The sequence below is a fragment of the Drosophila yakuba genome, chromosome 2R (genome assembly GCF_016746365.2).
Source record: "Drosophila yakuba strain Tai18E2 chromosome 2R, Prin_Dyak_Tai18E2_2.1, whole genome shotgun sequence".
Classification (NCBI taxonomy): Eukaryota; Metazoa; Arthropoda; class Insecta; order Diptera; family Drosophilidae; genus Drosophila; species Drosophila yakuba.
The window spans coordinates 10,070,155-10,088,149 of NC_052528.2; the positions used below are offsets into that span (position 1 = coordinate 10,070,155).

Here is a 17,995-nt window from a genome sequence, read left to right on the forward strand (position 1 = left end):
GGAGGGACACTAATTGCACGTGGAGGAGGAGGTGGCCGTCGAGTCGCCGGCGAGGGAGTCCATGCCGCAGGTAAGCCAGCCACGCATCCAACGGGAGAGTGCTGGGAATAGATGAGTATTAAAGGTGCAGCAGGAACACGGGGAACAAAACTACAAGGCAAACGTTAAAGATAACAAACAAAATGTTCGAGGATCGATGGCGATGAACGTATAATATCTTTACTTTAATAACATATTATAATAATTACAATAAAAATAATATTAACTTGCGTAATTATGCAGGATGGGCTATTAGATAGCCTTTATAAATAGTGTGTAATTCGTATCATAATTGATTTTACAACTAGAACCAATAAACACGAAATAATATACATATTATAATATATAATATAATATTACTATGTAATATATAATTATATAAAATAATAAAATATATTAATAATATTATATAACATATAATAATATAATATAATAATATATATAATATAATATACAATAATGTAATGCAATATAAAATAATATAATATAACTAATTCTGAAGCAACAGTTGTCCAACATTTCGTTAGTAACTAGTTTTCGCAGTGTACTTTTCTAGCGCTGTTTGCCTGTGCGAAGCTTAATTGGGAAAAGTGATGAGACTAGCAACTAGCGAGGACACGAACCCATGGCGAAAATGAATAATGGCTCGAACACTCATAACTTAGAAGAAACTAGAAATACAAACTATTCAAAAGAGGCTATAATATGAATATAAAAAAAAACTCAAAAAGTGCTGCTGTAGCAATGGGAGCCCAAGACAAACGTTTCCACTTTCTTATCCGATTCTTTTCCGTAACAGGCAAGTCAGTAAATCACCTTTAAAGGTTTGTACAAATAAAATGCAAATTAATACATTTTCCCCATAAACGGGCAGCAATATCTCGATTATTTTGCCGTACTTATAAGTGAGATTTATCTACAGAAATAGATGGGCAAGACGCCAAAAAATAAATGTACTATTAGAATGCGGCAGCGCGAGACACATTCTAATTGTGATCCGCCCCCAGAACAAGTCGCAATTGCTGCCGGGTCGAATGAATCACGTTAATCTGGTGGCAATCAAGATATACCTCAACCTCTGTATTTTACATAAGACACCTATGACAGCTAGGCCACCATAACTCTGCTCCGAGGCTTCGAGCTCTGCTCTGCCATTGAGCCGCCAGACGCGATGACTTTATATGGCCAAGCGCCGCCGATCGAAAGTGCGAACCTGCGGAGGAGGTGCACTGAGAGAAAATGTTTACTCCAAGCAAAATAATTACTTAATTACCAGCATTAATAACATTCGTAAAGGTATTATATAAAGTATTGTGCTGTCGGATTTCCTAGCCCTTTTTAAAAGGACCCTAAGTTCATCTAGCTATAAAGTAAAAATAAGTTTTAAGCACAAACATCTCCATAGTCATGTACATGTAGAACTGCTTACCATCAGTACAGAGATGCACTTCCCAACTTTTCCACTCGTTCGAAGACGAACATTTTTTGTCCGTGTCTGAACCCGTTTGAAGCTGTCGGAAGAAACCGCGTTAAGATCCGCGCCCCTGACGTCAGCGATTCAAAATACGAGCAAAACAAATCGTGGGGGTCGACTCTCTGCGGCAAATAACAATCATTTACATGACGAGTTTTGCGCTCAAACAAGGTGAAATCATATTTTAGAATAAGACCTGCCCGAGAGCAACTCAATCGTGTTTGCGATCTCGGTGTGAATAGATCAACTGTTGGGAAAGTCAATAAACCAAGTTCAGAAATGCCGCTACGCAGGAAAGAGGAATATATACCCATCAAGTGCGAGGGCTGGAACGGAAAGTTCGTGTATCCGGATGGAGCCGTCAATAATGTGTCCAAGATCCGTCGCCAGAACCAGAACGTGACCAACACCAACAACTTCTACGGCTTTAACACGGAACCCATCGTCCTGCCCACCGAATGGGATGGTACCTTCGTGAAAAGTGGCGAGACCCGCATCAAACAGGAGCGCAATCGTTCCGATGACCAGGATTACTTTGACTACAACACCGAGCCCACGGTACTGCCCACCACTTGGAGTGGCGAGTTCGTCACCGATCCCACCGATGTGCGCATCAAGCCGGAACGGAACTTCTCGGATGCCAGGGATTATGCGGAGGCATCCAGATTCAAACTGGTCCAGCACTGAGTGAGATCCCGATCCTCCCGTTTCAATCAAACTAATCCTGCAAATGTTGCGTTTGTTTCGGTTCCGCATTGTAATTGTTCGCTAACCTGAGCGTTTGTTGTATTTTATTTCCTATGATATTTATTCGTATACTTAATAAACCTTAGCAAAAAACACTGAAACACTGGAAAGTTTCGTTTTGCAATCGGCTTGGTTGATGTGCAGTGGGCGGTGGCAATACTCAGTGCCTTTTATGGACAATAATTCGATCAGGTTTGCAAATTCATCTCGATAACAAAAGAAAACACTACATACGAGTTGCTTGACTATCAGATACCCATTGCAGATAACTTAAATACCCTTTTATAATAATATTTGCTGAGATCAACAAACAAATGGGGATTGCCTTTTATGAGGCGTATGGAAAACAGCACATAGATTATACATTGCACCGATGCATCAGCCACTGATCCCCTCTGAAACGTCCATTAACAATACAACTACTTTAAAAGTTGCAAAATAATACAAATTTGGAAATTAAAAACGTGGCGGCATTTCAAAGCTATCGCAGAGCTTAGGTTGTTAAAAACTAAAATTTACGGGAGGTGATCTAATAAAAATTCGAATGGCGGTTTCGAAAAGGGAACTAATATGTAGTATTTAAATAAATAACATAAATATTTTTTAGAAGCCAAGATGACATGATGGTTTTGCCTTTTTTAATGAGCGCCCAAAACTGACAGCTGGATAAACATGCCGAACTTGTATTGTTTATGAGGAGCATAATACGAATTCGTAGCACCACCTGCTCTATCCACAATAATAGACTTATTATCAGTTGCTTTATCAATTTGGGAATAAAAAAACAACAAAAATCACAGACTGTGAGAAAGATCACAGGACCATCCAAGCCACCAGGAGCCCAGAATTATTTGAATAGCTTCTTGAGTACCAACGCAAAATATGATGACAAACTGGATTTGGACCTTTTTCAGGTACCCGCACGAACCATCCATGGAATTTGAGCCACTCAAAGGGACCGCTTCCACATTCCAAGCCTTAGCAATAATTCCCCGAATTTGGAGTCACAAAAAACCATAGATGTCATTGTGTGTGGGTTTTCATTCTAACATTTTCCACTCTCCGATTCCATTATCTGGATGGCAGATGCGTGAGAACAAAGATCGGATCGGCACAGGCTAAGGAAAATCGTGTTTGGTGTTGTCCCAAAACCATGGAAAAATCTCTTGACACGGGCTGACCGTGTGAAATATTTGAGATGCTTGGGAAACGTTGGAAAATATCTAATAGGCTGACAGGAAAGGTAGTACGCCACCCTGGAAAATGCGAGGAAAATGGGATAGAGCAGGTAGCTAGCACATGTCTATTCTCTGAAAAAAGTCGTGAGAATTTTCCGCCCGTGATCCTTTCTTTGGTGAAATTTTACGCTATGGGAAAATGGATAACCAGCGTGTGAAAATGTTTAAAATTGTTTATGATTCGTTAAATTTTTGATCAGGAAATCAGAAACGAATACTACATATGCTGGAAAATCTCGAATTATTCCAAGAAATACAGGTAGGACCTGTTGCATAAGAAGAAAAGGACATGTTTCTGATCCTTAATCTCCTGAAGATCGTGAGAATTCTTAAAATCGGAAGAAGCCCCTGAAGAATCATGTAATAGGCCCGCAGCAATTTCGCTAGCTAATGAAGAAGACAAACAGAAGAATTCTACCTGCCCTCGGCATGGGAAAGTGCAGTCGAAATCTTTTTTAAAAAGAAGACCTCCCACATAAAAAGAGTCATAAAAAACGGGATGCCCTAAGAATTTGATCTTGCAGCTGGTCCAGCTGTGGGAAAATGCAATCTTCACATCTGTACCGATCGTGTGAATTTTCCAAAATTGTTGTCGAAATGGAAAACTCCTCTACCAGGGCGACAGCAAAAGTAGATCGTAACCAGAGTTTTTCCAAACGAATCACTACCTGTTGCTGAGGTCTGGAAAATACAGCGGAAAATGCAGCACGGTACAAAGGGACACCCTTTTTCCAAGAAACCTGTTGATTTCACTTGGAATCCTCCCCTTTCTTTGTTTCTTTGTAAAAAATTTCTTTTTTTAAATTAGGATCTCTTCAGCTGCAACAACTGCAGCTGTGGGAAAATACTCATATGCTTTTGGTCCTCTAACAGCTTGTCTACCGTGTGAATTTTCCATTCCAGATGTTCTCAATGTAAACATTACCACCAGGCGAACAGGAAAAACAGTAGTACGTGCCAGTGAGTTTTTCCGACGAGAGATCGATTTTATACCTGCTGAAGGGTCCTGGGAACCAGCAGATGTTCCGAATCACACGATGATACGACTCTTCCTGCAACCTGTTGCCTGGAAAGAGAATAAATGCATTTTAAATAGATTTGTAATGCACCCTGGGCAGATGTGGGAAAATGCATCTGCCGGTCGTGTGAAAATTTGAGTTTAATCAAGAAAAATCAATTTTCATCTACCAGGCACGCATGGAAAACAGCAGCACATCCCAAATAGTTTTTCCGAAGGAATGTGACCTGAACTCGAGTCCTGGGAAAATGCAGCTGGTTTGAGCCACACGATAATGCATTTCCTGTGACCTGTTGCTTGGGAAAATAATTAAAAATGCTACCCAATTAAAATGGCTGCTAGGAAGATTTGTTAATGCTCAACCGTGTGAAAAACGCAACATATTCGGTAAAAGTTAATTAATTTTTACCAGGCGAACATAAAAATTGCAGGGTGCTTGCAATAGTTTTCCGAAAAGAAGTGTACCTAAGATAAAGTCCTGGGAAAATGAAAGCGGCACGGAGCACACGATGTCTCTTTTCCGCTCCTTTGGTTTGGGAAATCGAGGAAAATCTATGGCAACAAATTCTCATGTATCGTGCGACCGTACGTGCCTCACACCAATCAAATAATTTTTTTAAGGAATGTTACCTGAGTCCTGGGAAAATTTTATTAGTTTGGAATTCACGATCATATTCTTCCTTAACCTGTTGCATGGGAAAATAAAATGTGGTCTTCTGCAGATTGAGATCGTGTGAAAATGTGTGTAAATTGAAAAAAATCAATATTCATTTACCAGGCAAACATAAAAATGAAAATGGGAAAATGTTAATGGAAAATTGGTTGGGCTAAGAAGCAATTGCATACTTTTCAGCAGCGTCGAGTGTAAACTTTAATCAGCAAAAGTGAATTCTGAAGGACCAAGCGAACATAAAAAGGAGCCAAACAATCGACATGAATTTCGGGTTTTTTATTTTGGGCTCTATTATTTCTAGGAAAATGTTGATTTCGAGCGTGTGAGATGTTAATGTATATTTAACCCCTTCATGAATATCCTACCAGGACAACAGAATTAGAAAGGAGGGACTAGCAAATTAAAATTACAGCTAAGGCGAATTAAAAAATTTTCATGGGAAAACCGCATATTTGGCTTCGTGGGAATTAGTTTCAAGTGGTGGTGGTAGCTACCCATTTTCCAGCAGGACAACAGAAACGGCAACTCGTGGACCGAGCAATCCAATCCAAGATAAATCCTAATTTATTTCCGAATACCCAGCAAAAGGCAAAGAAAACAACGCTTGTAGGATTACGGAAGTATCACTTCCTTACAAGGCATTAATTATAAACCGGAAATTACCAATTACCAATTGAATTTACAATTCTTAGAAGGCATTGGTTGTAAACCGGAAATGACCGTTGCTAACACTTCAAATAACCTTTTCCAAAAGAGGAAAACAAGCAATCTTCCATAAAAAAGGATGCTGGGCAAAATCTTGGAAAATTAGAGGCCCGATTTCTATGGGAAAAGTTGCCGTGGGATACGGCCTGAAGTGACTATAAGATTAGGGACTATATATCAGGACAACAGGACGGTTGACAAGTGTCCGTAAAGGTTTCCCAAGTGAAGTCAGATGCCAACCGGAAAACATATGCCATTTGGCAGGATCACCTGCAGGATTACGGAAGCAGGATCCCATTCTTAGGGTACGCCTATTTTCAACCGGAAATTACATTGTTTACACTTAAGGTCACAGATCAGCAAATGAAAACCAATAAAAAAGGGGACGGAAACTCTTAACATAGCACACTCTACAGAGGCAGCCTTTTGCTGGGAAAATTAAAAAACGTGGGAAACCTATCCCGTTGGTGGTTAAATCTTGAAATTCTCTACCAGGAAACCAGGAAACTGGCACGGGTTTCCAAACGATCATCGACATGTAATACCCACCGAATGGCAAACAAACCGAAGCGCAATTTGCTGAGATCAACAACCAAATGGGGGTTGCCTTTTATGAGATGTATGGAGCATTTAGATTATACATTGCATCGATGCATCATTATCAGCCACTGATAATACTTATGTCGAGATTAAGCTGTGTAGATCCCCTTCATTAATCATAATGTCCATTAATAATACAACTATTTAAAAATTTAAAAAAAATACAATTTTGGAATGCAAAATTAACATTCATTGAGGAACTCATTTCTAAACTGCCCTTCTTACTGCCTTTTCCAATTAAAAACGTTTAAAACCTGCTGGCATTCCAAAGCTTATCGCAAAGCTTGGGTTGTTAGAAATTACAATTTACGGAATAATCGCAAATGTACATATGCAAAATATTCACTTCCTGACCAGACCCAACAGAAGAAATGTTCTTTCATTTTGTAACACAATATTTTAAAACCACTTCTACAAACAATCGGCAACGGACAGGGGTAAATAGGTTTTTGTGCGAGTCCCAATTAATAAAATTCCGTATTGACACACTTTGACGTTCCCAATAAATAACCTTGTTTAGAGCTTTAAGTTGGCAAACCTAATTATTTTGCCACTTTTCGCATTATGAAGCCGTGATAAGAGGATACCCACAGAAATTCTTGGAAACGGGGACCAAACCTTATGTAAACAGTACTTGAGTTAAAAAATAAATGAAAGCCAATAAAATATAGAGGCGGATTTCAGAGCTTACAAATAAAAATCTTTATGGGGCCGCAGCTGTTTCGAATTTTGCAGGGGAAGTACGCAGTGATAAGATAATAGAGAGAGTATATATAAACAGAGGCCCCCAATTGCTCGGCACACAGTCAAGATGCAGAGCTTTCTTGGAGTAGCACTCGTTCTGGCTCTTCTGAGCTTGGTGGCCAGTCAGGCGACGAACAGCTCCCAGTCCATGGACCTCTACATACTCCAGAATCAACGGCAGTACGACGCGAAGATCAAACAGCTGGCCGATGAATTAGCCAACTTCAAGCAGCTGTTCCAGAAGCAACTTACTGCCATAGACGTGCAAGCGGATTCGATGCAGCTTAAACTGGAACAAGCCTCCGCCCACCTGGATCCCATTATCCTGATCGATTCCTGGAGCAAGCAGTGCGTTCAGAACTACAGCGCTACTATACCCACGATCACCGTGGCCCGGGACTCCATTATAAAGTGCAAGGAGAGTATAAGTGGAATTTTGAACGCTCCTGAGAGCACCTACAACACCCTGAACAACTACTATAAGAACAACGTGAAGAACGGTTTGGCACAATGCCTAAAACTGCATCCTACTGCTCAGTTGAATTACACGCTCTGCGTAACCAAGGTGGTAAGTATTACAACCATAGTTATTGGTAACACGCGAGTTCTGAGTCCTCTTATTCCACTTGCAGATTGGTGATGCCAATAAGTACACTATTACCACACAGAATACCTTCTATACCAACCTGAAAAGTTCCGAGTGTACGGCTGATAACCGCATAAGAAGCTCCTGGCTGTGCTCCTTCGGACAGGTGTACTCCATTACCACCAAAGTGGAACAGACCCAGCAACTCATCGACTCCTGCATTTCCAACAAGCTAATCTGCGGCGGATTTGAGAGGCAAGAGTGTCCGAATAAGTCATCCGTAACTCTGGCGCAGATCGATCCTCGCAATGATACCATCCTGAACCCCTTCAAGTCTGTGACCAATGATATGAACTGTCTGGAGTTCCGGATCAGGAGATAAATTGCCGCAAGTGGTGGAAGTTCCTTGATAATTAAATTATTCATTTTGCATAAAGCTAAGCTAAAGCGTGTAATTATTTAGATCATTTATTAACTTATATGGCTTTCGATGTTTAAATAAATATAAATATTTTTAAAAGCATTATAAATTTGTACTTGAGCTCCTTAAAAAGAAAATGAAAAGTAAGAACTGTAAAATTCAACAAGAGCAACAGGCAATAATCCATAAAAAAAGGTACTAAGAAAAATCATTGAAAATTAGTTGCCCGATTTCTATGGGAAAAGTTGCCGTGGGAAACGGCCTGAAGTGACTATGAGATTAGTAACTATCTAACAGGACAACAGGACGGTTGACAAGTGTCCGTAAAGGTTTCCCAAGTGAAGTCGGATGCCAACCGGAAAACATATGCCATTTGGCAGGATCACCTGCAGGATTACGGAAGCAGGATCACATTCTTAGGGTACGCCTATTTTCAACCGGAAATTACATTGTTAACACTGAAGGTCACAGATCAGCAAATGAAAACTAATAAAAAAGGGGATCGAAAGATTTTTACATAGTACACTCTACAGAGGTGGCATTTTCCTGGGAAAATTAAAAAACGTGGGAAACCTATCCCGGCGGTGGTTGAATCTGGAGATTCTTTAACAGGAAACCAGAAAACTGGCACGTGGTTCAAAACGATGATCTAAACCTGGTTAAAATTCCCAGAATGGCGGGCTAAACACACCTGCAGGATAACGGAAGTAGGAAATGCCATTTGCTGCCACTTGAAATACCGTTTTTTAAAAGAGGAAATCGATTTGTGATCCTTCTGATCCGATTCTATTTCCTGTGCCAACTTCCGTTGCCTTTGAAAAATAAACATTGCTTATTTGATATGCGTTTGTGGGATATTTTTTATGACTGTTTTTTTGTGATCTTTTTAAGGCTGCCTTCTTCTTGGAACTCCACATGCCACATGCTAAGATTTTTGGGTTGGGCGTGAGAACGAACTCGGCTTAATTAGTCGGTTTCTACTAGGCAAACAGCATCTGCAAGGCAATGAACTGATTTCAACATTCCCGACGGTCACACGATACGCGAAACCTTAGGATATCTTTGATCTTTTTATGGATTCCTTTCGGTTCACTTGGCCCGCATGTTCCCGATGCCCCGAGGGCGTGAGAATGCGGGCTACATGTAGAATACTAAGTAGTTTTCTGCATCAGGCAAGCAGCGCGCAACAGTTGGGTATGATTCTGGCAAGGAGTCCTTGTCCTTCCAACGAACTTTATATGCAAATTGGATTAAAGCAGCATTGCTTCAATTAAAACCGCTACCAGGCAAACAGTTTCGCCAGCAAGCGATTCTCACCTTTCCAGGACTGCCTCCAGCCGTCTTACCTATGTGGTTTATAAGGTTCAGGATGTGCAAAACTACCACCAAACTATTGAGCCACAAGAAGGCATTCCTTCTCTTTCAACTTTCCTAAGATGTTTGCAACCCTCGTGATTGGAACTGCTTTTGGAAAATACGTCTTGTGCTTACCAGAAGAACAGAAAAAGCAGGAGGAGGGAAGATTACTCAGGAACTCTCAACACCTTATATACGAGGGTTGAATTGTATTCATTCATAAGAAAGTAAGAAGTCGTGCCAAGTTTTGACTTCCATTAGGGAAACAGCAGATTCACAGGTTTCCCAGCGAGCATCTTCAACTGGATTGAAAGCGAAAGAGGGTTGAAACTGTCACCTTCTATAAGCGGCTTTCAGCAAACTCAAGACAACAACAATTCAACAATTTAAAGAATATATCCAGCAACTATCTCGATCGAAGATCTTTCAGCTAATGTGGGCGTAGTCCTTTCGCCGCAGGTAAAATTCCTTGCCTCGAGCGTGAGAATTTCAATCAATTTTTGTTGATCTAGCAACAGGCGATCAGCAAAAAGCACCAGCAGCATCCCTCCCTTTCCCATATCTTCAATTTCAGTTTTTTTACGCACAGAGCGTGTGAACGAAGACCCACAAAAAACAAGAAAGAACGTTGCAGCCGAATGATGCCGACTATCAGATACCGAGTTCTAATCGTGAAAATGGTGCATACGATTACAAAATAAATACAAGATACATGTTTAATTTAAAGTGCGATTTTCTTAATTGTTTGTATTACACCTAAGGAATACCTTTCTGTTTATTATTGCTTTTGCTGATCCTTTCAATTGTATTACTAAATATTCAAGTTAAAGAGATAATAGAAAGTATTACTTACAGGTTCCCATACCTACACATCACTTTGTATATACCCATGCTTCTAAAAATACAGGGTATGCCACGAAAGCGAAAACCCAAAAATCAACAAAAACGAGAGTCGAGGATCGCGTGGGAATAAATGCCGCACCGCCAGACGGGCAGAAAACGAAACGAAAGGAAAGGAAAGGAATGTAACGTATTTTTTCCCACAGCTCCTGCAGATAGGCATCTCCCATTCCCATCTCCCCGTGCGACTCTCCGCACTCTCCACACTCTCCGTAAATTTATATGCAGAGGCCTAAATTAGTTGTTAATTGTTTCCCTGTCCCTTTTTCGCTTTGGCATGTGCTCGCGTGAGAACTTCGAATCGAGGCATTGGAAAAGAGAGCAGGAGCGCAGCAGAATTGGCTGGTCGCCTTCACTTTCCAGCGGTGGTGCCACTCCACTCCACTCCTTTCCACTTCTCTCCACTCCAGTGCCTGCTGTTGCTCTTAACGAGATCCTCGATCGTTACGTTAAACGGATGTGGACTCTGTTGTTGGTTGCGCGTGTATGTGTGTGTGTTAGTGCTTGCTTGTTTGCAGAGGGCTTTAAGGTCTGTCTGCTTGTGTTGTTCTTTGGTTGCGGTTCGCTGTGTCAACTTCGTGTGGGAAATTCTTGGCCATTATCCGTTACAAGAACGAATGTTCTCCGCGAAAAGCAAGCGATCGTGAGAACTGTTTATGCTCAAGCGAAGATCTCGACCAGGAAAACAGAAAGTCAGCAGAGGTTCCGTTCGAACAATTTAGCCAAATTAATACAAGACTTTCGCTGGGCACCGGCACCTACCTGCGTAGTGGAAAGCATTATTGGAATAAAAATTCCAAATGAATTCCAGATCTAAGTTACAACATTTTTGCGATGCGCAAGCTATCCAAAATACTTGTTTTTTCTTAATCCCAAATATTAGCATGGGAAATTACGGATTCACAGAAAGAATCTTTAATATAATATATATATTTATATAAATGTTCTATTTTATGATTATGCAGTTTTACCCTTCTACTCGTTAAGGTAAAGAGTGTACATGCTTAGATGAAAAACATGTTACAGGTGGGAGGACTCAATCAGCATTCCTGTGCAGGACCAGAGCAGGCTATATTCCGTCATATCCATCCACATCCCGCCATATCCCTCTATATCCATACATATCTCACCATATTCCCCAATATCCCGCCAGAGTCCGCAGCCCATATTTCATTTTATTAACACAAATTTCTTTTCTTCTTCATTTAATTATATTTTTTCCAATTTCATAAAGTAAGTAAACGACAAACATAGCTGCCCCATTCGACCCCATCATTAAGTAATTCAATAACGCACAGGCCAGCAATCATGTTCCCCTCCCCGCTCAAATCCAAATCCAAATTCAACTTCAACCACCAGCAACAAGGGAGCTGAAAAAATCGCCAAAGAAACACGAGTTCCAAAAACATCTTGTCGTCGCTCTACAAACTCTACTTTCCTGTTCGCAGCCAAGACATTTACAAGCATCAAATTTCAGACAAAAGGAGCCCGGAGACCTTAAGAAAGTGTGGCACGCGCCAAAGTGTTTCAACCCCGCAGCGCGGAGTGCCTTCCCATGCTTCCACATGCAACTGCCCAAGTTCGATCCACCAGTTGCTTGCTAGGCGACCCTGCGTTCCTGTCCCTTTGACAGCCAATTAGCGATCATCAGGCAAGATTATCAACTGGAAAATTATAGGGTCTCAAATGGCCCGCGGCCAAGGAAACGCCCCTCCGCACTCTCACTCCCTTTGACATACATGGACGGATATGGAAATGGATCGACATGCAACACGATCGTGGTGTGCGGTAGGTATGTTTAGGCGACTTAATGAACCCTGATGTTTGTCACGATAATTTCATGTTTTTCACTAGGCTCACAGCGAATAAAGAAGGCTCTACGGAGTGCCGCCTGCCCACCAAAGACCAGAGACCGAAGCCCAAAGACCCGCATAATGGTCTTCGACACGCATCGAATTACAATAGCTCATCATGATTGGGCCCAAGAAGAATCATTCAAGTGCGAAGAGCCGGGAACCTGCCTTCCCTTCCTTCCAGCCTGTTCCAATTTCACGCCGTATTAAAATAAACAGGGAGCCGTCGTTCTCAATTATGGCAATTTGCGCGTGTCGAAAAGGGATACAATGTGCTCACTCAAGCGTAGGAAGTGCGTTCTTGGGTTTCTCAACCGCCTTCGTACCACTTCTGCTGGCCTGTTCAAAATCAATTAGCAAAACAAACAAAAAACCCATCCATCAAATCCAGGCCATCATCGCCTGCGGTTTAAAGTGCAATCAAGCCGAACCACACGATCAGGGCCACAGCATCCCAACCAGCTGAGATTTTGGGCCACCAATATATATTCACATGTATGTAGGGAGTAGGGACTTCTCGGCTCAGGTACCTGGCCTACCTGGCGAAGTGAAGTCAGTTGGAGGAGCTCGTCTTCGTCGTTCTGTTCTCCCATTCGAATGATACAGATTTAAGCCTTTGGCTGTTGTGTCTGCAGGGGATTTGCGGTGATCATGGGCCCCGAGGGCTCAACCGCAAGCGGATCGTGGGAAAAGGTCGGGCCAAAGCGAAGGCATCTTGGGAACCACGTGCCACGCCACGAACCATTGTTTGTCTAATCCCAGAGATCATAAGTCATAATTATAAAACTGCCGAAGCATGCATAAAGTGTAGCAAACGAACAGGTGCCCAGAATCCGCAGTTGAATGTTCCGATTGAATCTACAGGTAGCCAGGTACCCAAGCAATTTCAGTCAGCTTATGAATAACCTCATCAGCAGCATCCCATTATTATCGTGCCATGATTGCCACTGATGCGCATCGATGCATAATTTTCGAACAGGTTCACAGCAACCTTCAAGAAGCCGAAGCCAGCCAGGAGATGAAGATGAAGAAAGTGCCCACAGGCAGGGAGCATCGCTCGATGATGGGAAAAATCACTGGAGCGCACTCGTGTGTATCCAGGGAACAGGTTACCACGAGTGTTAGGCCAACGATCGCAGCAGGAGATCCACACCCACCGAAGATGAGCATTTCGAAGTGCGACCTCATTTCGGTGGGATTCTCCCACGGGCATGTTCGTTTCTGGTTAAAAATCAAGGAACCGTAACCGATGTCTCTAGAACGAATAGGCCAGCATGAATTGTTGCCTTATAATGTGCAGCATCTTTCCCTAAGGTACCTGGAACCTCTTCGGGGCTCACCTTTGACCTACCGTCTGCTTGTGACATTTGCTGGTTCTCTGTTCGAATGCTACAATTTAAATATTTATAACTTCTCTCTGTAGAATGATAGAATTTGGATTAACTAGGGCTTAAGGCTCAAAAAGGACAATTTCAGGCAGAACAAGCACTGGACTTTCCACCAAAGGAAATCTGTGAGAGGAACACCTGATGAAAAATGTTTATGATCGGTTTGGGTGGTTCAGACATGCACATGCGTATTCTTATCGCAAGACTCTGAGAACCTGTTCAAATGCTACACTTTCGTGACCTTTGACTCCATTTCTAAATAAGCAAAGGTCAGGCTGTGTGGAGTGCAGCATCAGACATGGAAATATTTCTCCTTCCCTTGGATTAAGAAGATTGAGAAAACCAATGAAGCGAAACCATTTTCCCAAAATAAAGCAGGTGAACATAATTCTTAGATAGTCCCCGGAAAATTCTTGAACCAGCATAAAGATTTTCACTCAACTTATGTATATGTTTCATAATTCTAAGGAAAATGTGTATATAAGACAACGCTTAAATTATATATGTTTTTATTGGCAAAACCAATGAATCGTGACGAAGCCCGAAAAATCGAACAGGCCTACATAAATGCTATGTCGAAATCCCACCGAAACCTACCTGCATAAGAACCAGATTTCTATTGTAACACTTAAGGACCCAGAGAATATATCTGTAGAAATTGGTAGTTTGGTGTTAGTTTTCCAGGATCGTGTTCTTTTCCTTGCTCTCCTGGTATATTGCTTCAATTTTGAGCATCCTAACCCTTTCCTGAGAATGACACTTGAGCTACGAAACATCATTATCATTATGAAACATCACATATATGTATCACTTCAACAGGTCCACAGCATCCTAGAATTTATCTTGCATCCTGCATTTATACATGTTATGGATTTCAGCAGATCGAATAGCATTTTTCCAGAAAATCACTTAATCAACGTTCTGTCCGAAAATACCAGACTTTCAATGTAAGCATGAAACTCATATGTTTAAATCAAATCAATAGCCAAAAATAAACAAAAACTGGTTCTTAAGAAAAATCAGATGTGGAAATATGTTTCTTACCCTCGGATTAATAAGATGAAAACCAATGAAGCGAAGCCATTTTTCCCAAATAAAGCAGGTGAACATAATTCCCAAATACCCACCACAAACCACCTGCATAAGAACCAGATTTCTATTGTAACACATAAGGACCTACAGAATATACCTGTAGAACTGTCCTTTTTTCTTAGCAGATAGTTAGGTGTTAGTTTTCCAGGATCTTGTTTCATTTCTTGCTCTCCTGTTATATTGCTTTAGTTTTGAGCATCCTAACCCTTTGCTGGAAATGACTTTTGAGATAGGGTAAGAAGGATATCAATATTCTTAGAATAAATAGCCAAAAATAAATGAAAACTGGTTCTTAAGAAAAATCAGACGTGGAAATATTTCTCCTTCCCTTGGATTAAGAAGATTGTGAAAACCAACGAAGCGAAACCATTTTCCCAAAAAAAATCAGGTTAACATAATTCTTAGATAGTCTCTGGAAAATTCCTTTCCCAGCAAAAAGATTTTCACTCAACTTATGTATATGTTTCATAATTCTAAGGAAAATGTGACAAAGCCCGAAAAATCGAACTGGCCTACATAAATGCCATGCAGAAATCCCACCGAAAACTACCTATATAAGAACCAGATTTCTATTGTAACACATAAGGACCTGGAGAATATACCTGTAGAACTGTCTCTTTTACCCTCGTAGTTAGTTAGGTGTTAGTTTTCCAGGATCGTGCTTCATTTCTTGCTCTCCTGTTATATTGCATTAGTTTTCAGCATTCTAACCCTTTGCTGACTTTTGAGAAAGGCTACAGAACATCATTATCGATAAAAAACATCACATATATGTATGACTTCAACAGGGTCACAGCATCCTAGAACAAATCTGCATTTAAATATGTTATGGATTTCAGCAGATACGGGCATCATTTTCCCAGAAAATCAATGAAGTGGAACGCTCTGGCCCAAAATACCAGGCTTGCAAGGTAAGAAGGATATCAATATGCTTAGATCAATAGCAAAAAATATATGAAAACTGGTTCTTAAGAAAAATCAGATGGGGGTCCTTTCCTTGGACTAAGAAGATTGTAAAAACCAATGAAGCGAAGCCATTTTCCCAAAAAAAAAACAGGTGAACATAATTCGAAAATAGTCCACGGAAAATTCTTGAACCAGCATAAAGATTTTCACTCAACTTATGTATATGTTTCATAATTCTAAGGAAAATGTGTATATAAGACAACGCTTAAATTATATATGTTTTTATTGGCAAAACCAATGAATCGTGACGAAGCCCGAAAAATCGAACAGGCCTACATAAATGCTATATAGAAATCCCACCAAAACCTACCTGCATAAGAACCAGATTTCTATTGTAACACATAAGGACCCAGAGAATATATCTGTACAACTGTTCCTTTCACGTTCGCAGTTAGTAAGGTGCTAGTTTTCCAGGATCGTGTTTTATTTCTTGCTCTCCTGTTATATTGCTTTAGTTTTTAGCATCCTAACCCTTTCCTGAGAATGACTTTTGAGCTACAGAACATCATTATCGTTATAAAACATCACATATATGTGTGACTTCAACAGGGTCACAGCATCCTAGAACAAATCTCCATCTATACGATATGGATTAACCAGATTCGGATATCATATTCCCAGGAAATCACTGAAGTGCAACGATCTGACCCAAAATACCAGGCTTTCAAAGTAAGGAGGATACACATGTTCCAATGCAGGCCTAAAATCAATAGCCAAAAATGTACAAAAACTGGTTCCTAAGAAAAATCACATGCAGCCTCTAAGGAATCAGTCAGGCATAAAGAACTGGCTCACATTACCAGGTAAGCAAAGACATAGAAAAGGATCCGACAAATAAATTCTATTTTGAGTACCCAAAAATGGTAATAAAATGACTTAGAAAGAGTTAAAACTCTCAAAACTATAGCATTCGAACAGGCTTACAAATTTTGTAGAAGGCGGACAGAAGAAGTGTGTGGGTGCAGCGATAATCCCTAAGAATGTTCAATTATTGAAAATCATTGAGCTGTGACCAAACGGATTAGGCGACCAGGCCAGCATCAATAACCGATACCAGATTCCGGATTTATGTGGAAAATCTATGCGGAAAAGTATTTCCAGGGTCAAAGGGCAGTTCTAGGAAAAATCACTGGATCGTGACCAAACAGATCAAGGCAACAGGTTGACAGAAAATCAAGGAGGCAAATGCCCAACTCTACAAAAGAGCAATGTGAATGGGAGATTATCTTCCCCAATCCCATTCAGAAGATCAGTGAAGTGTGGCCAAGCCGAACAGGCTCACAAAACTGATAGTAGGTGTGGATCGTGCCGCGGAAAACTGCATCCAGCATCCGAAACGAAAACGAAAACAAAAACAAAAACGAAAAACGAAAAACGCAGCGCACCCAAATCTCTCATGCATTTGATAAATATACATATATAACCCAGAGCCCTCGGCTGTGGGAAAAACTGATGGCGTTGCACTTCGCTGCACTGGATGGGATGCAGTGGATGCATTGGATGCATTGGATGCATTGGATGCGGACTGCAGGCTGCACTCGCTGTTTGCCTGTTCGAAGGTCACACTCGGATGCACATCGAAATTAGAGGATGGCATGTGTGGGAAAATGCACAGATATGGTTCATGGCATCGCGTAATTCGACAAAATCCAGACCATGCAAATGTGTAGCACTTGAGCAGGCGAACAGCTTCACGGGGAAGCCCCAGCTCAAGTACACTGCCTGCGGTCAGTATGCCAACACGCGTGTGCACCACGATCATCCCACGCAGTCCCGAAAAACACATGTGAAACTGTCGCACTTCACTAGGTCAACAGCAAATGGAGCATGCTGCCCCTTCTTCGGAGATTTTGTGTCTATCTATCAACAGCCAGCCCAGAGTTTATGTGGGCCTATTCGTAGTTACACAATCACAACAATCAAATGCACATTTGTCACGCTCCGTGGGGGTCTCTCCCTAAATATGTTTGTGATTTGGGGGAAAAACTAAAGCATTTCAACAGGGAAACATAAGGAAATGAACAAAACATGCAGACCCAAACATCTATTAGCAGGTAGCTGGAAAATCAAACGGCGGTGCTCACTTTCTGCACGCACTGTGCGCCTAGTGAATTTCCATTAGCCAAACAAACAGCTAAATTGTGTTAAACATTTTACATTTGTTTAAACAAATTCCAAGGGAAAGGGAGTGGGAG

At 41.1% G+C, this 17,995-nt stretch overlaps 2 protein-coding genes across 2 annotated transcripts; both read left to right on the forward strand.

The window, feature by feature from the left end:
• Window positions 1-1,723: 1,723 nt before the first annotated feature.
• LOC26535110 lies at window positions 1,724-2,361 on the forward strand. The gene has a single exon (XM_015197383.2). It carries the CDS (start codon window positions 1,793-1,795, stop codon window positions 2,198-2,200), a length of 408 nt encoding a protein of 135 aa, XP_015052869.1. The 5' UTR covers window positions 1,724-1,792; the 3' UTR covers window positions 2,201-2,361.
• Window positions 2,362-7,286: 4,925 nt separating this feature from the next.
• Window positions 7,287-8,347, forward strand: LOC6529923. Its single transcript, XM_002090844.4, has 2 exons — window positions 7,287-7,806; window positions 7,871-8,347. Exons 1-2 carry the CDS (start codon window positions 7,306-7,308, stop codon window positions 8,204-8,206), a joined length of 837 nt encoding a protein of 278 aa, XP_002090880.2. The 5' UTR covers window positions 7,287-7,305; the 3' UTR covers window positions 8,207-8,347.
• The last annotated feature ends 9,648 nt before the right edge of the window (window positions 8,348-17,995 follow it).